The 22,360-nt window shown below is 34.3% G+C and overlaps 2 protein-coding genes across 4 annotated transcripts; one reads left to right on the top strand and one right to left on the bottom strand.

Annotated features, from left to right (window-relative positions):
* Positions 1 to 454: 454 nt before the first annotated feature.
* Positions 455 to 7,295, bottom strand: LOC18106369 (uncharacterized). Its single transcript, XM_052447848.1, is given in 16 exon segments — positions 455 to 865; positions 1,123 to 1,296; positions 1,989 to 2,120; positions 3,124 to 3,222; positions 3,396 to 3,467; positions 3,545 to 3,601; positions 3,672 to 3,863; positions 4,069 to 4,163; positions 4,262 to 4,361; positions 4,457 to 4,525; positions 4,527 to 4,610; positions 4,686 to 5,675; positions 5,995 to 6,105; positions 6,225 to 6,387; positions 6,541 to 6,656; positions 6,755 to 7,295. Coding segments are annotated over 16 exon segments (2,985 nt in total). The 5' UTR covers positions 7,127 to 7,295; the 3' UTR covers positions 455 to 706.
* A 6,934-nt stretch (positions 7,296 to 14,229) lies between these two features.
* LOC18105999 (sodium/hydrogen exchanger 6) lies at positions 14,230 to 22,324 on the top strand. 3 transcript variants are annotated; one of them, XM_052447849.1, is made up of 22 exons: positions 14,230 to 14,644; positions 14,744 to 14,795; positions 14,897 to 14,956; positions 15,047 to 15,071; positions 15,167 to 15,252; positions 15,338 to 15,449; positions 17,246 to 17,308; positions 17,408 to 17,427; positions 17,510 to 17,604; positions 17,991 to 18,019; positions 18,135 to 18,166; positions 18,263 to 18,310; positions 18,402 to 18,462; positions 18,555 to 18,652; positions 18,752 to 18,827; positions 18,922 to 18,941; positions 19,119 to 19,216; positions 19,301 to 19,410; positions 20,467 to 20,550; positions 21,396 to 21,493; positions 21,575 to 21,656; positions 21,940 to 22,324. In XM_052447849.1, exons 1-22 carry the CDS (start codon positions 14,431 to 14,433, stop codon positions 22,000 to 22,002), a joined length of 1,626 nt encoding a protein of 541 aa, XP_052303809.1. In that variant the 5' UTR covers positions 14,230 to 14,430; the 3' UTR covers positions 22,003 to 22,324. The 3 variants fall into 3 exon arrangements, with proteins under 3 accessions (XP_052303809.1, XP_006373541.1, XP_052303811.1); XM_006373479.3 differs by having other exon boundaries at positions 14,233 to 14,644; positions 21,575 to 21,657; positions 21,953 to 22,324; XM_052447851.1 differs by lacking the exons at positions 14,744 to 14,795; positions 14,897 to 14,956; positions 15,047 to 15,071 and having other exon boundaries at positions 14,443 to 14,644.
* The last annotated feature ends 36 nt before the right edge of the window (positions 22,325 to 22,360 follow it).

Raw genomic sequence — 22,360 nt, forward strand, 5'->3', positions numbered from 1 at the left:
CGAAACCCTAAACCCGAACCCCAAACCCCAAACCCCTAACTCTAAAAATCCTAAACCTCAAACCCGAAACCCGAACCCTAAGCCCCAACCCAAAACCTAAAACTCCTAAAACCAAAAACTCTAAAACCCAAAGCCCTATGGAGTACGGAGATTAATTGCATACTTTTATTTCAATTTAATAGTATGGATACATTTTAATAATTTACATTTCAATTAAACTCGTATTGTTTCAATTTTTATTTTTTTAATTAGCCTGTTGTCTTTGGAGGGTGGGAGCTTATCTTGGCAATAACCCTAGGCTCTAGGGGGCGGTATATTCACATGAGCATAATGCAATTGTAATCTGGTTTTTTGCTGCACTGAATTTCACACCAAGTTTCAATTTAAATACAAATAAAACTATAAGGTTGAGAGATTGCTGAAACTGTTCAGTACTGTTTTAGTAAAACCTAACTTCAGGGGAGGCAAATAAAATTCACCCATTTTCATAATATATAGAAATACACTGTTGTAAACCAGGATCTGGAACATAAATTCAGGCTTTTACATTAGATAACCTACCTTGCGTTTTTGGGAACACCGAAGACACTGTATACTTTATAGTTGTATTTAAAGTTATTTTCACATTATTTACACAAATGCATACATTCACACATCACATCCCATGGTAGAAGCATCTGCAATCTGAATCAATCCCAACCTAATTTCATCCGAAGGTCTTCCCAAGTCTTGAAGTCACTATCTCAGAGCCAGTGGCAGTCATCAAGTTTCCATTATCAGACATGTAGAAATGGTTGTAGTTAATTCTGGTAACCAAATCAGCCAAATGAGGGAAGTTACCCACATTGAGTTTCAAAGATAAGACCTGCACGGTCAGAAAACAGCTCTTATTTTCACATTTTCATCTTCAAGAAAAATTAAACAAACATTGTCTTCTCTCATAACCTCAAGTATGGAACTAGATACATGAAAGCATACATCTATGGCACATATGCACACACGTGCCATACTTGTAGCAACCATAAGTGAGATACGAATAGGAAAAGAATAGCACAAGGATCTATAGAATAGCAGTCAGATAAAGATATTTGATAAAAAAAAGGCAGAGAATAAGAAAAATACTCTGAGGAGAAAAGCAATGCAATCATCAAATTGTTTTTCAATCCGTTCCACTTCCATTTCACATCTAGCCTTCATTGCAGAAGCTGCTCCACTGCTACTTAATGTCTGCTGTATGGAGTAGAAATCCAGAGCCAGTCCAAGGATGCTGTTGATTCGGCTAGCAATCAAGGCCCACTGAGTGCAAAAGAAAACAGTAAGTTTATATATATATATATATATATATATATATATATATATATAAAACATGGTTAGAAGATATGGAAATGCGTGTGATGGAGAACCAGTTTTGCGGAAAAGGATGTTTTAATACTTTTTTATTTTAGCTGTTTATGTCGGTTGGGACTTCCTCTTAATTTCTGTTATTGACTTTCTTTTAAAAAGGATGCTATTAGGGTTTTGGTGCCTATTTAAGGGCATCTTTTCTATAATTTACGCAGACTATTGTTAATTGAATTTAACAATATTATCCGACTTTCTCTTCTCTATTTCTTCTCAGTTTATCCCTCTCCTATAGGGACTAACCTTTTTTTATTTTTTTATCTGCTCTATTTTTCTTTATATCTTTACTACTACCCTGTCCCATATCAGCATATGACCTTTGAACTATTATTTTTTCTCTGCTAAAATTTGGGAACTGAAATCTGGAGAGGCAGTGATGTGCTGTCTACTATGCATATTTTACAATTAGATGTAAGACGGAGAACAAGAAGAGAAGTTGAAAACTAGTAATTCCTTTTCCATTATATCATAAATGAACACACCATCGACTAACACTAGCCTTCTTCACAATGATAACTGACTTAAAAGAAGGTCCAAGCATGTGAATAGATTGCAAACTCGAAAAGGAAGAGAGATAAATTAAACACCAGCTTATCTGGAACCACGAAGCACTGTCGCTGAATTGATAGTAAATAGGCCTCATGTACTTCAATGACTTCATCCAGAGACCCAGCTACTGCCATACCTTCACAGAGTTCACGCCATGCGCTGTGATATACCTGCAAACTAAATCCTAATCAGAGACCTTTTCTAAACTTCAATGCAGAAAAGGTTTAAGCATAATCAATCAACAGCTCTCAATAAACGAGCACTTCAATGAGCCCCTCACTGAAATGCATGATGTGTATGTAATGCAGTTATTTCCTATGATACTTGAGTATTGTCATTTCAACATCAAATAAAGACTTCGATAGAGTACAATGAACACCACTTTGAATCTCGAATGCCAAAGGAGAATGCAAACCATGTGATGAGTTTAAGCCATCTGAACATCTTCTTTAAACAATACAAAATGCCACTGAGTAAATAATACTTCTTTTTTTATTTCCCACATGGTCTCCTAACACCTTCCAGTCCCAGGAGTTGATAAGAAAAAAATGGTAGCAGAAAACTTACAGAACCAATCTGAAGTAAGGCAAAAACTATCTTTGAGTTGGCCAAATGAAAAATACAGTATTAAATTAATATGACTGTGCAGCATAAGCCAACATATAAACTGAAGAAATTAAAAAGCAATACATAGAATGCTATGTCTGTATGTATGGTCATGCCAAAATATAAAGACAAGATCATTGCAGCAACACTGAGTTTTATCATCTAAAACACAAAATACAGACGCGGGCCCATAACTGAAGCAATGATTAAAGTACATTACAAAACTGCCAGCATGTCGAATTCCAATTAGAAAATAAGGGGCATCACCCACATCCAGTTATCTTCCCAACTATGTCCTAGGAAGGGACTCCGAAGATAGTTCTATCCCTCACAAATTTTATTTAAGCTTCTGTAGTTCTGATACTGCAAGGTCTCAGTTTGAAGCACAAATCCTGGACTGATGCAGAATACAAAGCTCTTCATGAGAAAATTTGAGAAATAACAAAATTTAACAGTGTAACCATGTGTGGCAGTCAACATCTCAACACCCCAAACTGTTCTAATTTCAAATATGCTTTTCCATGTTTAATGATTGTAAATTCACCCAGGCATTGAGAAGATTCTCACCCTGTCCATGACATACTGGTGAAAGGCATCCACAAAATGTAGGAGTTTCTGTTCCACTAACCAGTGATGCTTGCGGCTATTTGTCGCATTACCTCTACCCTGGAAAAGGTCAGAACAATAACCCAGTTGTAAGACAGTAACAATGACATCGTATTCATGGCCTTTGAAACTATATATTTCCTTGTCTGGAGACTAGAGCTATCTGCTTTCATCAATAAATGAATAACCATATCCAGGATAACATGTAAGAAAAATAATGATAAAAAAAGAACCTTCCACATCCATCTCCGAGCTTTATCTAGAGCAAATTTTGCACGCTTCACCTTCAACAGGAACCCCATTACCTACACCACCAGACAATCAATAAAAGAAAAGGGAAACTGGATGAAAACTTCAATAGAAGCAAAGTGAAGAGACATACTTGGTTGTACTTCTTGATTGACTCTGTATTCGCAATAAGTTCAAGTGGCCAAGAGACCTGTCACACATTGAACATGAGTACCTGGATTTTTAAGAATAATTCAAGTCTAATCAACTGCATAACAGACCTTGTATGTGAATTTCAGTGAATCAAGGCCATCTATGCCAAAGTTGTGCAGACGACTTTTACGAGGAGTTGAGGAAAGGGTAGGTGTATTAGGCAGCTCATCACTGTCAAAACCATGATTCTTGGTGATGGAAACAACCAAAGAATCTGGAGCACTTAGCAGTGTGCCATCAGCGGAGTTCCGAATGGACTCCTGTGGTCAATAATGGAAATTTATAAAAGCTAGAGAATTTAATACACGGACAACATGAATACTTGCTAATAGGGGTTCTATATAATTAGTGTTGCAGCCAAAAACCCCATATCAAGAGAAAAACAGCAACAAATCTCCATAAATAATAATCATAGTAGAACTACAAACATTCTTTATGACATGATGGATCATTTAAATGGATCACCTGCAATATAGTGTTTAACTCAAAATCATCATCCCAAGTTTCTCCTTTGTCCAGCTTACCAAAAATCACAGTCAAAAAGTGCTGCAGTAAATCACCTAAAGATAGCAACACATCAACAAACACGTTAGAAAAAACTTCAGATGCCTGGCACCCAATGTGAGCAAGAGCCGAGAGGTTAAGTCCTAGAAGATACCTGAACCTAACAAGTATATGGCACGCAATACTGCAAGTTCATCCATCAATCTCCATTCATTCATTAATTTTGACAAAATGAGCCCGCCAATATAATCCACCTATGACATAAAATAATTAAAGATTTTGAGTACATCAACAACGAACTTGGCACAATAAGAAATCAAAGTTCCATAGAACGGGTTCAAGAAGCTACCTGTTTCTTAATGTAGAAAGTTAGGCATTCCTGTATAATAGCCACTGGAAGTGGAGTTGTTCTTGGTTCAAACACTTTGAAACCAACTAAGAACTCTTGAAATAAGGGTGCTATTTTTTGGAAAGGGCAAAAGCTCTGACATACGTTTATCATCCTGTTTCAAAATTACATGTAAAACTCAAAGCACTCTTCAGGAATTCTCTCTAAGAGATAATCAATCAAGAATTACCTGAAAAGAAGGAAGAACAGTGGGAAAAGGAAACAAGACTTCCAACAGTTTGGTGTCATTCTGTGAATCATCATAATCAGATACACCAAATTGAAAACCAAAGGCATAGTCTGTTCCTTTGACAGCAGAAACTGGTCCATTTTCTCCACCAAATATGGCATGTCGTAAGACCTCATCATTCAAAGGAGGTAGGTAGAAATTTTTAGATAAGTTCAACATTTTCCAGGAATCTCTATTCTTGTCAAGCAAACTTTGACATGCAGTGATAGCTGGATTTTCTGGAAAGAATGTTCCCTGTAGGGGAAATTCATCCACAGCACCAGTTTTCATGCGCTCTTCCTCCAAATCAGAAAAATCAATCCCAAAATTGTGTGCACATTCTAAATCAATCACCTTTCTCTGCAGTAATGTATTAATCAAGAACTTGTGCAAGCCTTCATCATCTTTGTTCTCCTCCTTTCTAATTATGGCAGACACCAAAGGAGCGGCGCTCTTTGATTTACTTTGCTCATTTTGCAAGAAGTATCTGAAAATATGATCACCGTGGCCTATAAGACCTGCTACTGATACACAAAAAATCTCCGACAAGGTTAACCCTGCAAAGGTCTGTCGGCAAATGCTTAAACCACTGTCATCACTAGAACCTCCAAAAACATTAATATCTGTATGTCTCCTTTTTTCAAACATCATTGAGAATGAAATAGGAACATGGCGGATCAGCTGCAATGATTTTCCAGCAGAGACAATTGACTTAGAAATTTCCTTAATAAACAAAGGACACACTAGAAGTTCCTTTACGTTAAGCTCTTTTCCTTTTTTGAACTCAGAAAAAGGAATAGAATCTTTTTCACCCATTCCTGTCTTGTTATTTGATAAAGGTATGGAAGAATTAATATCTAACTTCCTGCACTGTAATCGTCTCAACTGATAGCTCTTCTCCCAGAACTCGGACTTATCAACCGAGATTGCCCTGTTTGCATAAAAGAACATCTGCAAAGAACAAGTTACTTTATACTGTCATTGTTTAACTCTTCCGGTACCTTTATAGGATAAGTTGAGAGAAGTATAATCGTTCATTACAAGTAAATACACACTGATCCAAACAGTTGCAGAAACCGAATAGAAGTTCCCAAGAAAAAAATCAGCAAAGAGTTCAAGAAGACCAGCTCTCACAGGATCTTCAGTAAAGAAATTTACATTGAAAAAAACATATTATTCCATAGAGTGCGACACAGGAAACTACTAATTAAATGAAACCATTTTAGAATTCAGAGTTTGGTATATAACAAAAGGTTTGAACCTAAATTACCTCTTCAAAAGGATCGTCAAGTGTTCCTTCGAAAAGCCATGAATCAAGACCTTCAATATAGGGTACTATACTCCCCACAAACATATTGAGTAGCATGAGATACTCTTCCACCTGGAATTAACAGAAATTTTGCATTTGAAAAGGAATGGTGTAAACCAGAAGAACCCACGAGAAATTACAAAAAAAATAAAATAAAATTGGTTGGTTGGATGATAGAAAGTAATCCCAACCTCACCACCTTGCACGAGACAAACTTGATCCAGTTTCGTGTAAAGATAGTCAAGGATATGAACAGCAATTTCAACAGGTGGAACAGATGAATTAGGCTCAAAACACACTTGGGGGATGGCTCCATGGACAATTTGAAATAAATATTCAGCAGCTGAGCAGAGACTAATATCAACAAAATTCATCAGTAAATGAAACAAACTCATAGTGGCAAGCATGGTGTAATCGGAATAACATAACGAAACCATTTCCTATTTCCAATCAAATACACGAAAAAAGAATCCAGGAATGCTGGAGAGGAAGAGAGAGGAGAGGAACCTTGATAAAGAACTAGACAATCCCAATAAAGTAGGAGTAAATTCGTTTCCAAAATCTTCTTGTTCGTTAGAATGGCACATCTTCATTTCTTCCTTCAAAGCAACATCTCTCATCCTCTAGAATAAAAAATAAAAAAAAACAGATACAACAATAATATTCAATCAATCCGATTAATTAAAAAAAGAAGTAAAGAAAAAAAAAATGTAGTAGGTACCAGAAGGCAGTGAGAAGCGACAGACGCAAATGCCCTCAAAGTGGGAAGAGCATAATAAGAGTGTGGAAGATTGAGACGAAGATGGACGAGTTGCAAGCAAGTGGCAGCGTAGGTGAAGCGAGATAGAAGGTTGTGAAGGGTTGAGTGGGAAAGGTGAGTGACATAAATCCCAACATTGGCAACACAAAAACACTGCCCACTTTGGTCCCAGTAGAAAAGGGAACTGGACAGACCTTGCATCATTTGAACAACACCCCGTACCAGATCCACTTCGCTTGTCTTCCTCGTCAAGGGGATGATTGGAGTCGCATAATGTATGCCTTCACCCAGATTTCGAAATGTTTCTTCTCTTTGGGTTTGTGGGGCAAACATGCTTCCTTTGCTTGCTTCTTCAATCAAGTTTTTGAAATTGAAGAGGGGAGCGAGGGAGGGTTGCTTCAACCTTTCTGTTTTACACGGTCTGTCACCGTACTAGACACAAGCGAACTTGGATCCGGTAATTATGGGGTATTTTGAATTGTGCTCTCGAAGGCAGAAAGAAAGATTTGGGTGTTTGGAGTATGGTAATGATTATTTTTTAAAATATTTTTTATTTTAAAATATATTAAAATTATATTGTTTATTTTAAAAAAATATTTTGATATTAGCACATTAAAATAATTTAAAAATATCAAAAACATATTAATTTAAAGCAAAATGAAAAAAAATCAAAATTTTTCAAAAGCAATTTCCAACCGCAGTGCCAAATACTGCCAAAGCATAGAATGATTGGCCAAGAATTGCTATAGTTGACTCTTTGACACCGAATCGTCTACTGTTTATTTTTTATTTAAAAATATATTAAAATAATAAAAAAAATATTTTTTTATTATTATTTTTTATAATAGTACATCAAAATAATCTAAAAACACCAAAAAATATTAATTCAAAGTAAATAAAATAAAAATAAATAATTTTTTCCAAAAACACTTTTGAAACGCAAAAACAAGCATAACTTATATCATACTCGAACACACATCTTGAATCTAGTAATCATGCAAGGTCCAAGCAGCTTGGTTCAACAAGCTTGTCATACTCAATTGTTGTTGTTGTTATTTTTAGCATTATTAAAATAATTATTATTGTTGTTGTTGTTGTTGTTAGTAAACTTAAGTCATGCATGTTTGCCTGATTCAAGTAACGTGGGTCTGACATGGTTGTTGTTATTATTATTGTTGTTCTTATTCTTATTATTATTATTTGTATGATTATTGTTGTTGTTGTTGTTGTTATTAGTGAACCTGAGTCGGGCATGTTGTTAGACCCAAGTAAATATGGGTCGGGCATGTTGCCAGATCCAAGTAAACGTGGGTCGGGGATGTTGGGCAAACCTAAGGTGCTTCAGTCTGGCATGGTTGTTGTTTTTATTGTTGTTAGTATTTGTATTATTATTATTGTTGTTGTTGTTGTTGTTGTTATTGTTATTCTTATTATTATTGTTGTTGTTATTATTATTAATATTATTGTCATTGTTATTCTTATTATTATTATTAGTATTTGTATGATTATTATTACTACTACTACTACTACTAGTGTTATTGTTATTCTTGTTTTTATTATTAGTATAATTACTATTATTGTTATTATTATTAGAGAACTTGGGTTAGGCATCTTGTCTACCTCGAGTCAGGCATACATGTCAGACTCAAGTACTTATATCAGGCATGCTTACCAGATCTAAACCCCTTGGGTCTCACATGGTTTGCCTAACCTAAGGTACTTGGATCTAGTATGGTTGTTGTTATTATTAGTATGATTATTGCTGTTGTTGTTATTTTTAGTAGCATTAGTATGATTATTATTAATATTCTTGTTCTTCTTGTTGTTGTTGTTGTTATTCTTATCATTGCTATTATTGTTGTTGTTGTTGTTGTTATTAATAGTTAAGTTTGGTCAGGCATTAGCAGACCCAAGTAAACTGGGGTCAAGAACTAGAATCAGACATGGTTTGTCAGACCTAATGTGCTTGGGTTTGACATGATTATTGTTATTGTTTTTGTTGTTGTTGTTGTTGTTATTATTATTATTATTATTATTATTAGTGAACTATGGGTCAGGCATGTTGTCAAACCTAAAAAAACTTGGGTCTAGTATAATACCTGACTCAAATAAATATATGTCAGCCCCAACTAACCTTGGGTAAAGCATGCTTTCTAAACCCAAGTAAACGTGGGTCTGACATGTGGATATCAAGCATGCTTGTCAGACCCAAGCATCTTGGGTCTAGCATGATTGTTGTTGTTGTTGTTTTATTATTATTATTATTTGCATTATTGTTATTATTAGTATGATTATTCTTATTATTCTTATTCTTATTCTTTTAATTATTAGTCTTGTTATTATAGTTTTTATTATTGTTGTTGTTTTTATTATTTTTATTATTATTCTTGTTATTATAGTTTTTTATTATTATTAGTTTGATTATTATTACTGTTGTTTTATTATTATTATTATTTTTAGTAGTATTGGTATGATTATTATTTGTTGTTGTTGTTGTTCTTATTCTTATTATTATTCTTGTTATTATTGTTTTATTATTAGTATGATTATTATTATTGTTAGTGAGGTATGTTTGCTAGACCCATGCAACGTGAGTCAGACATAATTCCAGACCCATGGAAACTTGGGTCTGGCATCAAGAGAGAACAAGGATGAAGAGTAAAGATTTAACATCAAGAGACAAAACAAAGAGAGAAAGAGGGGAAAAAAGAGCTGGTGACAGCAAAGGGAAAGAGAAAGAGAAGTCGAAATATTAAGAGAGGAAAGAGCTTTCAAGTAGCAGAAGACACAACTAAGACAAACCTACAACCTTTCTAGAACAATTTCAAAACGTTTTGGGTAAGTTATATGTAGAAAATCACAGCCCTGGATTAAGTTCTTGAGGATTTATCTGGACATGTTTAAGAAAGGATGGGAAAGGGAAGAGATATGGAGAGGAGTGTGGTGATGTCCTTAATTAAAACAAGAACAAGAAGACCAAGTTAAGGCTTACAAGCCTTCAGCCAAATAAAAATATGAAAGGAGGAATGCATCCTTAAAACTAGTTATGTATGCATGTTAAAAATAACAATGTAGAAAATCCCACAAGATGTATGATGTGCTGGAAAGTTTAGACTAATGAACAAACCCTTTACTTTTACTTTTGTGAAGCCTAATTTTGAGTAAATTATATTTTCAATTATGATTGTTAGTGTGAAGATAAATTATGTAAGTGAAGGTGGTTAAAGAAAAGAATGAAATGCATGAAAATAATGATTCTATATGCTAGACATCAAAATCGGAAAAATCTGGGCTGTGTTGATTTGTTAGTTGTGACTAGAGTCTGATATAGTTATAGGTAAAATTTGGTAAAATTTCCTTCACGAAAGTTGTGTAATTGGATGTTTGCTTTTAAATGGAATTGGAATCACCTGAGTTAGAGTTGTAGAGCCCTAGATGTTGGTAGAAAACCATAGACAGGTTAGAATTGGAAAATTCTAGGCACTATGTACACCAGACCTTGAGCTAAGATTTTGTACATGTAATTGTAAGAGTTTGGGGTAAATGTCTTCATGAAAAATGTGTGTCATTATGTTAGTTTTCACAAGATGTAATCCTTGTTCCATTAGGAGTTATAGAACTCCAAATATGGATAAAACACTTGGCAGGGGTCGGACTGTTATGTCACAGGACAACTCCACCTACCAATGTACAACGACAAATTTAAACGTATAAACAACAGAACTGGGTTGAACCTTTACATCCCAGATGTGTGAGTGTGTCTTAGATTACTATAAAAATAAGCCTCAAAGGAAAATGAGACCCACAACTCTAGTGGAGGAAGAGACCCAAACAACATTTTAGTGCATTTATCATATGTTGTTTGAATATAATGAATTTGATATAAAATTTTATAGAGGTATATCCTTATAAAAAAATAAAGATGAGTATCCGAACTCGTTAAAACATATATTGACAAAATATATTGTGGTACAAGTCCAACATTGGCTTTCGCTCACTGCGAAAGCAACCCAAATTCAATGGTTTCCATCATTTCAAAAACAAGTCCAACATTGGCTTTTGCTCACTGCGAAAGCAACCCAAACTCAACGGTTTTTGTCATTTGGAAACTAGTCCAACATTGGCTTTCCCTTACTATGAATAACGGAAACCATTGAGTTTGGGTTGCTTTCGCAGTGAGCGAAAACCAATGTTGGACTTGTTTTCGAAATGACAAAAATCATTGAATTTGGGTTGCTTTCGCAGTGAGCAAAAGTCAATGTCGGACTTGTTTTCTGTAATGGCGGGAACCCTTGAATTTAGGTCGCTTTCGTGGTGAGCGAAAGCCAATGTTGGAATTACTCCCGAAATCGTGAAAACCATTGAATTTGGGTTGTCTTCGTGATAAACGAAAGACGAAGTTGGATATGTTTCTGGAGCTGTGGAAAACCATTGGAATTGGAACTTGCCTTTGCATAGGGTGAAGGTCAATGTTAGAATTGAATGTTAGCATTTGTTTCGTGGTGCTGGAGAACGATAAGTTTTGAGTTACCTCTGATACATGAATTCTAGAAATTTTATCTTGTATGACTAGAAACTTGTATCCTAATGTATTTAGATGTTGTTATGTAGTTGTTATAAGGGATATGACTATTATATGTGAGGGGATTTCCTTAAAATACCATGAGAGGATGTGAATTTTCACTTTCGATACTCTTAGAAGATAGGACTAAGTTTCTTTAAAATCTGAAAATCTTGCTTAATTAAATCTTGTTGTAGGACCTTCATGCACCGACGAACCAAATAATTAGAAGATAGAAAGACTTCAGGGCTTCAAAAATCTTTTGTTGTGCATGTAATAGATCATATAATCTGAAGCATTAACTCTTTTTTTGCAACATTATTATTTCACTTAAATATCCTATATATTGGAGTCCTTTGGTGTATGTTTTCAAGTAGAATGATAGTACAAAAAACAAAAAACAATGATCTCTATATATGTTCCCTTTCTTAAGTTGAACTGTTTTATCCGCAATTATATCTATATTTATACCTGTACGTGTATTTCTTAGGTAAATTAAGCATAACTATTAATAATTCTTCTTTTGATTTATTGTATGTTTGAAGTTTTACTATTGAGAATGTGTGTGACCTAAATGCCGAAAAGTGACCGAACTGTGAAATATTGAAACATTTTGAATAATGAAATTGGATGAATAACTGGTGTGGTTATGGAAGCCTTGAAAGACAGGTAACAATCAATAACTTGGTATGCTTAATTATAAGGGAAATTTCATATTTTTGTTATGACGATTATCATGCATATTATGTTTTGTCAGAATGCGATGTTAGAGTATATGTGTTAAGAAAGAGATTTGACCACCATTATGCTTAACAATGACCCATTAAAAGTACAATTTAAAGTCAAATAGAGACATAAGCTCACATTATTATACTATACTTTAAAAAACATGGGAAAAACACTGTACATTTACTATGAACATAGACTCATTGCATTGTGGACCACACTGTAGACATAAAGTGTTTGCACCGTTGATGACATTATAGCATCATGGAGGCGTTGCCTTTGCTGTTTCTTAGTTAAAAAGTGTTACTAGGGGCGTTATCTTTTGTATATCCTGTGCCAAAAACTGTTGGGTCTGGCTTGACAGCCAAACCCAATGTGTATTGATGTGGCTTGGAAGCCAGACCCAAATCGCTTCTAAAAGATGTTGGGTCTGACTTGGTAGCCATAGCCAAAGAGATTGGGTTTGGATGCCGAGCCAAACCCATAGAGATTGGGTCTGGCTTTAAAGGCAGACCCAATGCTATTGAGTCTAGCTCTAAGACCTTTTTCCTTTTAAGATATTTTTAATTTTTTTTTCATACGGTAAAGAGAAAATAAATTGATAAAACTTATTTTATATTGTATAAAAGTTGGGTGATGAAAACTTTTTTCATTTGAGGTTGGGTTGAATTTCCTTATCAAAGTACGTTTGTTTTTGCGTTTCAAAAAACTTTGAATTTTTTTATTTTATTTTTAATTCAAATTATTATTTTTTGATGTTTTTCTTGCTCATTGCCAGACTCAGGGATATTGGGTTTGGCTCGGCTATATACCCAATAGCATTGGGTCTGGCTCCGTAGCCGGCACTTAAAATCATGTTTTATATTGTTTTTACATTTGAAATAAAGTTGTTATTGACCCATATATATATATATATATTAAAAAATAATACATAAATATCAAAAAATATTAATTTGTAGTAATTTTTTTTAAAATATTTTTGAAACGTAAAAACAAATATGATTTAATAAGAAAATTCAACCAAACCTGAAATGAAAAAAAAATTATCATCACCCAACTTTTGTATAATATAAAAAAATCACATCAATTTATTTTCTCTTTACAATATGAAAAAAAATTCAATAAGAGAAAAGAAAAGAAAATTAAATTTAAAAAGAAAAAAAATAAAATTAAAAATATCTTAAAGGAAGAAAATTAAAGGGAAAGAAATTAGTTGTCAGTATATTAAAGCAGCTTTACTATGCGCTATTCATAGTGCTATTGTAGAAAATATTTTTTTTAAAGATGATGACATCGTAAATATACTCCATGCTTTTAACTCAACTCAAATATTTTTATATTTTTTAAAAAATATTATTAACCCTCGAGCACGATCAACGTGTATATATATTCCATCAAATATACTGGCCTATATTATGACCTTGTACTTGAATTGAACATACGTGTATATATGTCCAATCCCAAAACTATCATGCTCGCTAAAAAAAAAAAAGAAATTAAAGAAGGTTAAATGAGTAGATAAATAAGCAATTCATATTAATTAGTTTGATGAGGATTGAGATGGCTCCTAACATTAAGCATAACATTAAGCATGTTTGTTAGTTTTAACTCAACTCATTCAAATGTTTTTTTTTTTCTTGATCTAAACTCTAAAATTTTAAACTTGAAAATCAAAATTCTAAAACCCCAAAGTAATTTTTTTTCATCAAATATTTTAATGGTGAAGCGTTTTGCAAAATTTCATCTTCTAAGAATTTAGATTTTTAATTTCTTGAAAATCATCAAAAGCTTATATTTTTTATAAATATTTTTAGAATTTTTCATGAGTTCATGCCTTTAAAATTCTTCTATTTGTTAAAATTCTTGAAGTTATGTTCTTAAAAATATTAATTTTATTCTTCAAGAAAAAATAAAAAAATTTATTTTATTGAAAAACGTTGAATTTTGAAATTACTTAAACATTTTTGAAAAAATTTAGTTGATATTTATCTAGTAATTTAATGTAAGGTAGTTAAGTTGGGTTGAATTGAATAAAATTTACAAATATAGGGTAAATTTCGATCAAATCTTCTTCATATGGGATAATTTCCCGAATTAAAAGAAACGTCAGGGTTAATATGAGTTTTTTCCGAAAATTAAGGAGTGGGAAAAATAAAAAGGAATTTTAAAGAAGACAGGGCAATGAACTGAAGAAAAGATGGACTCGACGACTTCGGTGAGAGGAGAAAGAATGATGGCTTACGGAGAGTTTTGAAAAACAAAATTAGATAGATAGATAATAACAAAGAGAAAGATCCTAATATCAACAGGAGCGGGCTTAGGGTTAGGGTTAGGGTTTAAAGTAAAAAAAATGTCGACTGTAGTGGAGGAATTGATGCAAATGCAGATATCACCGGCAGGAGGAGGAGGAGATTCGCAATCGCATCCAGGAAAGGAGCAGCAAGCAGCAGGAGTTGGCATACTCCTCCAGATCATGATGCTCGTCCTCTCCTTCGTCCTTGGTCATGTTCTTCGTCGTCACAGATTCTATTACCTGCCTGAGGCCAGCGCTTCTCTTCTCATTGGTATTTTAATCTATTTATTACTCCAAATCTGTCTTTATCAAATCAAGTGAAATCATATTAGCTTAGCTGATAGAATGTTTGTTGGTCCGTCCCCTCCAGGTTTAATTGTTGGTGCACTTGCTAACATCTCTAACACTGAAACAAGCATCAGGTTCATTTTCCTATTTCTCCTTTCCCAGAAAGTTGATGATCATAAATCCATCCATCCTTAATAACTGGTGTTCTTCTTCTTCTTCTTCTTTTTCCCTACAGGGCATGGTTTAATTTCCATGAGGAGTTTTTCTTCCTTTTCTTGCTTCCTCCCATCATATTATATCCTTACTAACCAACGCGGGTTTTATTTCTTTGTCTTTCCTTTCTATGTATCATCTCCTTATATTCCTTAACATTTTTTTGTTCTACTCAGTCAGGATTCAGTCTATCACCTGTATGTCACTTGCTCCATTTTATTTTATTTTAATTGAGATGCTTATGTTTTATACACCGAATTTAGATGGTCACTCAGTTATTTGCTCTTTGCAGAAACCATTCTTCTCTAACTTTGGAGCCATTGTCACATTTTCCATATTAGGAACTTTTATAGCTTCTGTTGTTACAGGTGTTCTAGTGTAAGTATTTCTGTTTTTCCCAATCACTCCCGAAAATTATGCATATTCCTTCGTTGACTCCTCTTCTAACTGTTTTCTCCTTCAGTTACCTTGGCGGTCTTATTTACCTCACTTACAGACTTCCATTTGTTGAATGTCTGATGTTTGGTGCTCTTATATCAGCAACCGATCCTGTTACTGTTCTGTCCATATTCCAGGTGTGTTCAGTTTCACTTATCTGTCTGTCTATCCATTGCATGGTTAAGCTAAAGAATTCATGCGGTATTGGAATCAACATTTTAAAGTTTTAGTCATCTTATGCAACTGAAATGAGAAAATTGATTAATGCAATCATCATGTTACAGAATACAGTACAAGAAGATGTTGACAAAATGCATTATTGGTATCCTACACATGTTTTATCTCATTCTGTATTTGGCATTTTTTTGTCTTCTTCTTCTATTTCCTAGTTTTTGGTATCATGCCATTTCCAATGGCAAGAGACTGGACATGTTTGCGCTAATACAATAAAAACAAGGTGGTAGAAATGACTGTTGAATTGTGATAGATAAACATCTGATCAGGACCTAAGTTCCTGGAATATGTACATGGGTAGCCGCCCGTTGCCAAGGGAAGTTTAAATAGAACAGGTTCAATAATTTTGTATCTACTTGTGGATTCAAATAATAACATTATTTGGAAATTTTATGATTATAGAGGAGCCGTAAAAAGCATTAAAACAGAATATGCAGAATATATATGTGTGCAAATTTGAAAAGTCCAGGATCAAGGATGGAGATATGGCAAAACAGATTGTTAAGAAATACCTAATAACAATCATTTTTTGAGTCCTGGATTTATGATTCTAAGGAAGGACAGGATGAGAAAAATATTAATCATAGAGTTGTAGCTGGTTGGATGAAACGGTGGATTGATCATGAAGGTTGAAGTTGATTTTTCATTGGATAGCAATACGATAACTATACTTTATGTCATAGAATATTGGGTGATACAGAAATCACAGGCCGCATTAAACTATTGTGATGGAACTGCAAACAGTACTATACCTTCGTTGTATTTGAAAAAAGTTGAGTACAGCATAAATGCCAGAAAAGTAGAGGTTACAAAAAATTGAGGAAGAGTTAAGACAATGTGATGTAAGATGGTTTTGCTGTACGTGTCATAGACCTTTACAGTGATGGAGAAGAATTGATTGTACTTTAGCTGAAAGAGTAAAAAGAATAAGAGTTAACCAAAATTGACTTGGCTGGAAATATGAGAGGATTGCATTTTTTAACATCTTCAATTATATATGGCCTTAAATTGAGCAGGATAGAGAAAAGGAACTCTTGGGATCGACTGCCAACTGCCAATGAGCTCTAGCTCAATTGGTGTTCTGTATTTATCTTCCATCCAGCTCAGGTCTGAGCCTCCCTGGTGACAAAAAAAAAATGTTGTCAACTATTTGGATCAGGGCTCAGTTGAGTTAAATTTCTAACATTTCAATAGTATCCGTGTCTATTTGGAAAAGACCATCTTTTGGTTTCCTTTAATCCAAGAACATGTTTGATGGGCTTGATGCATGGCCTGACTTGCATGCTTACTTGAGAATATCCAGGGTATTTCTAAGAGGTAAGATGGCACCATTCCTTATGCGAAAAGGAGCAAAGAAAATTCAATTAAAATTGTAATGCTTATGATTCAAAGGCTTCAAGTTTTTCTTGATTTTGATGACTGCACAAGTGCTTGAGGTAGCTTTTGATATGTGTATAGAGACCTGGTGTATGTGTTTTGATAACTGTTCTAAAATGCTTTACACGAGAGAGAGAGAGAGAGAGAGTTTGTCCATTATCTCACTTTAATGTTGATCCACTCATATTTGCCCATTTTGTCACTAATTTTTGAAATATGAGCTGAATGCCATGAAATCTGTATCTAACTTTCAAATTTGATTCACTGTCTGTCATTTCCCTTGATATTTAAATTAACGGTCTATGTTTGATGCTCTTTGCAGGAACTTGGCATAGATACGAACCTTTATGCTTTGGTGTTTGGAGAATCTGTCTTGAATGACGCTGTAAGTTTTTATTGCTATGGAATTGTAGTTTAAATTTTTTGCTTAAGCCTGTATTTACTGGATTCTGTGGCTCTCTTTTGCATGCTGTCCAACTGGTAGATGGCAATATCCTTGTACAGGTACTCAAAGCTTGTGCATTTGATTTCAGCAGATAAAATAGTCCATGAACTGCTTTAAATTAAGCAGTATTTTGCTATGCAGAACAATGTCCTCGTTAAAAAGTCATGCACCTGGACAGAATTTCTTCATGGTGGTCTTTAGGTTTCTTGAAACCTTTGTTGGCTCATTGTCTGCAGGTTGGTCTCATAAAATGCATTCATCACACTGCATCAGAAAAACATAATTTTTGTGATCACTTACATTTAAAATTTGAAATGCAAATATTAGCCGACTTCAAAAAAGTACCCACTTTAGAACACTCTACAGGGTGCCTCTTATTTCAAACTCACAGTTTATCAACTTTCTAAGAAGATGCTTGCAGGTTCTTTATTGGGTCTTTCATTATGTGCATTATTTCTCTTATCAAAATACAGCCAATATCTGCATTATTGATATCACAATAACAAGTTTCTTTCCTTGAAATGATTTTTCATCAATTCTGGTTTTTCTGATTTTGATATTACCACGTCACTTTTATGTTCACATCAACATTACTAACAATGCCCTACATACTTCTTTACAGGTGTGGGAGTTGGATTTATTTCTGCATTGATATCCTTTTCGTTCTATCTTTGCGCACACATGTCTTTGTGTTTGTGAAGCAAGTGCTTTTAATCTGTCAACTTTTGCATGCTCAAATGTATTGTCAAACCTTAATTCCTTGAACCTTTTCAAGTATGCTGGTTTGGATATTGACAAGTGAGTATTTCTTTATATATATTTATGTATGTTTTGTTTGATTTACTGAGTTACATAAAAATCCTGATTAAAATCGATATGTCATTCTCTTTTCAGTCTGCAAAACTTGGAATGCTGCCTTTTTGTCCTTTTTCCATATTTTTCGTAAGCTTGATTCTTCGCTCTCTTTCATGTTCAGTATCATGTTTCCTCGTTCTAGATTTTGGTGCAATTTAATGTTAAACTTTCATTCTAGGTACATGCTTGCAGAAGGTCTTGGCCTCACTGGTATAGTGTCCATATTGTTCACTGGAATTGTAAGTGGACATTTAAATATATTTACCATACAACGACTTATGATTATTGGAGCATAGACATGGAAATACATTTGTATATTTTTTCCTTTTAGGTCATGAAGCATTATACCTACTCAAATTTGTCAGAAAATTCACAGCGATTTGTTTCTGCATTTTTCCACCTGATATCATCACTAGCTGAGACATTTGTGTAAGGGAATATTTGTTATCTTTCCCATATTGAGTGGTTGAATTACTTCTATTTTCCTCCTATATTGCACCTCGATTGACTTGTATGCCTAATTTGCAGATTTATATACATGGGATTTGATATTGCGATGGAACAGCATAGTTGGTCCCATGTTGGATTTATTTTTTTCTCAATTGTATCCTTTTTTGATTCATCAAAAATCTATGTTGGAGCAACTCTTTTAAAGCAACAGTTTGTGTTGTTATTCCTTAACTTTATGACCATCTCAGATATTTATTGGAGTTGCAAGGTATGAATGCTGCATTTACTTTCACCTCAAATAAAGATGTTGATCATTCTACCTCTGTTATCTTACCAATCTGATGGCTTTTAGTTTCCTTTTTCTGGCATTAATGTTTACGAAACCCTGCTGTACATGCTATCCTGTCTCTTGGAACTGTAATTGGTTATGCAAATTTTTTTGTAGGGCAGCGAATGTCTTTTCTTGTGCATATTTAGTCAATTTGGTTCGACCTGCACCACGTCAAATACCTGTAAAACATCAGAAAGCGCTTTGGTACAGTGGTAGGAAGAGCAGTATTCTCTGATTCCATAAATCCTCTCTATTTTTAATTTTTGTTAGGTTTAATGAATCACTGGTGTGAGTAGGACTTCGAGGGGCCATGGCTTTTGCCCTTGCGCTACAATCGGTTCATGATCTTCCAGAAGGACATGGCCAGACTATATTCACTGCAACCACTGCCATAGTTGTGTTGACGGTAGGCAAGCTCACTCTAATAAAATCCAAACTTTCTGTTTTTTCTTCTCTTTCAATTCATTCTGATGAAAACTTGAGGACAAATTATAGCATACCATTCTATAGTGCACGAGTTCATCTTTCAGTTGGATACTAGAACTCAGATATGAGTTTAACAGTGTACTAGAAAGTACAAACTATTTAAACAGTAGCAAGGTGATTAGCTACCTTCTTTGGAAAGAAATAAACAATCAAGTCTTTTGTCATCAGTCGGGCTTCTTCCACTGGTTCCCATGCTTTGCACCCTTCCTTTTCTCTGCGAATGTGTTCTATTCATTTTCTTCTTATGCCTTCTTACTTGATTGCTCTGGCGGGAGGTGACTGGGGTTTTTGTGAACAAGTTTTCTACATAATGGACCATAGCTAAAGTCACGCATGGCATTGTGATAGCCTTAATACTTATTAGGGAGTATCACCATCAATGCACGTGGGCTAAACTTGTAAAATTTTTAGGGTTTCATTGTAAGAGGAATAAGAGAATTATGTGGGTCTCTATTCTTAAAAATTGAGAGGTAAACAAAAGCAAGGGAATCATTTAGGGTTGTTCAAGTGTGTATAATGATACCTGTAACTTGTGAGATGTACCAAAGGGCTAATTTATATTTTATTTCAAGTCTCAAAGTTTAATGGAAGGCATTAATGATTTTTTTTTATATCTTTAAAGAAAAAGAAATCCCACTGCTAAAGAGATTCTGAAGTTTACAAAGACTGCATTCCAAGTTTCTATCTCTAATGTTGTGCTTGTAAAGGATCTGTTTAGGTAGAGTGAAGAACAATCCATAATCTATTATAGACTATAATTTAATAAAAAGAAAGGCTCCCATTCACTTGAAATTTAAATAAAGTCAACAATAATTTAACTGCTATATTTTAAACACCTATTTACAAAAAAAAAAAGAAGCCGATATCTGAAAGTAAATCAACTATTTTCTTCCATGAACGTATATTCCATGTAAGACTCGTATATGGATTGTATGCTTGAAACTCATTCTTTTGGCTATTCTAAACAATCTTACAGGTGCTTTTAATTGGAGGATCGACAGGGACTGTGCTCGAAACTTTGCAAGTTGTTGGTGATGACCATGATGGCCCCTTAAGTGAAGTAAGTTCTGCCAAAGATATGTTACTAGTCTAAAAAAAGGGGTTAAATGTTAACAATATTCTATTCTTTTCTTTTTTTGCCCCTTCAATTCTAGACCACAAATATATGTTATTTAATTTTTAACAGTTATATTTAATTTAAATACTGATTTTATCTTTTTTGAGACCCATTATTATCCATCATATTTCTACCTCCTACCAAACATCCTTAACACTACACCCGTCAACCTTTTTTTACACTTTTAACAGTACACTCAAATTTTAACCTGTTAACATTTTCTCTCAAAATTTTTCATCACCTACCAAACACAACTTAAAGTGCATTGAGGGGGTGTGACATATATGCAAGAACAAAGGGCTAGTTTATAAGACGGAGAATCTAAAGATTCTGTTAGTATATTAGAGAGAAAATTGAATACAGATGTAAAGAGTTCTAATCCAACCATCTGAAATAATAGGGAGCAGCTCCCCTTGAACTCTCCCTTAAAAAAGAGCTCTTAGGCTCCCTCTACATATTTATCCAAAAAATTAAGGTGCATGTGCAATCAAAATAGCTTCCATGAGAAGTTAGGTCCATTAGCCTCAAACTCTTTTCTAGCAAGCAGCCGATAGCTTCTAAGTGTTGCAATGCATTTGGGCCTATTAATATTTGTGAGTCTAGATGTGGAATGCTCTTACTCCACACTCTGTATCCTACAACAAGCTCAGTATAGCCTTGCCTCCAGTCATTACACAGCTTCTATGAACAGCTCAATTTGATGGGGTCCTATAGTTGAGCCAGGACACTTTCCACCCTCATGTTGATTAGTGAATTGTAAATAATGTATGTCCATTTTCTGCTTTCAGAGTTTGGATGGAAATAATGGTTACGTTGCTCCCTCTTACAATGAGGATGCCACATCAGGGAACAGGCTGAAGATGAAACTTAAAGAGTTTCACAAGAGGTAAATCCTAGAATTTGACATCATCATATTTGGTTATTTGGCTTTCTTTTTTGAGTTCTTTTTATCTTTTCCCCCCTGCAGCACTGCATCATTTACAGCATTAGACAGGAATTACCTCACCCCGTTCTTCACGAGTCAGAATGGAGATGATGAAGAAGAACATGGTAAGATTGATTATCACCAGAATGTTACTTGATCCAGGGTTCTCCCTTGAGCCTCATCGTATACGATCTTGTTCCTGTATTCTCATTTAATTTTATAGAATGGAGATTTTCACTTTCTCGATTTCTTTTCTCGTGCTAGTGTGATTTATTAAAATTAGAAGGATCATGTCTTGATGAAGAATTGCTTGGCTTTTCATATGAATAACATTATTTATTTTTGCCACTTAAGTGAATATTTCAGATTTTCATTACATTGTAATGATACAAGTTTCACTGTTTTGGGGGTGCATGACAGATGACCCGATGCCCAGTTCCAGGGGAAGGGGTTTCCTTGGCCATAACTGACTTTCAGCAGCATTAGTTGAGGAACACATGATGCTATAAGCAATCAACTTTGTAGATAATTTACAGACGGCTGCAGACCAGTGGCACTCAATTAGACGGGAGGGTGAACTGCAGTTATGCATCTTGCCACATTCACACCATGCCTGTCTGCTATGGTATAATAGGAAACATTCGTGGAATTGTAGATGTCACAAGAATTATACTCTTTTTTTTTTTTTTCTTTCTGCGGCTGAGTGTTGTATGGCATGGGCTTAGTTCTCTACTAATTGAACTGTATTTGACAATGGGCATACTTGATTCAATCGCATTTAGTATTCTCACAGATATATTATAGCAGTCACCAAATAAATAAAAATTA

The sequence above is a fragment of the Populus trichocarpa genome, chromosome 16, assembly GCF_000002775.5.
Source record: "Populus trichocarpa isolate Nisqually-1 chromosome 16, P.trichocarpa_v4.1, whole genome shotgun sequence".
Lineage (NCBI taxonomy): Eukaryota > Viridiplantae > Streptophyta > Magnoliopsida > Malpighiales > Salicaceae > Populus > Populus trichocarpa.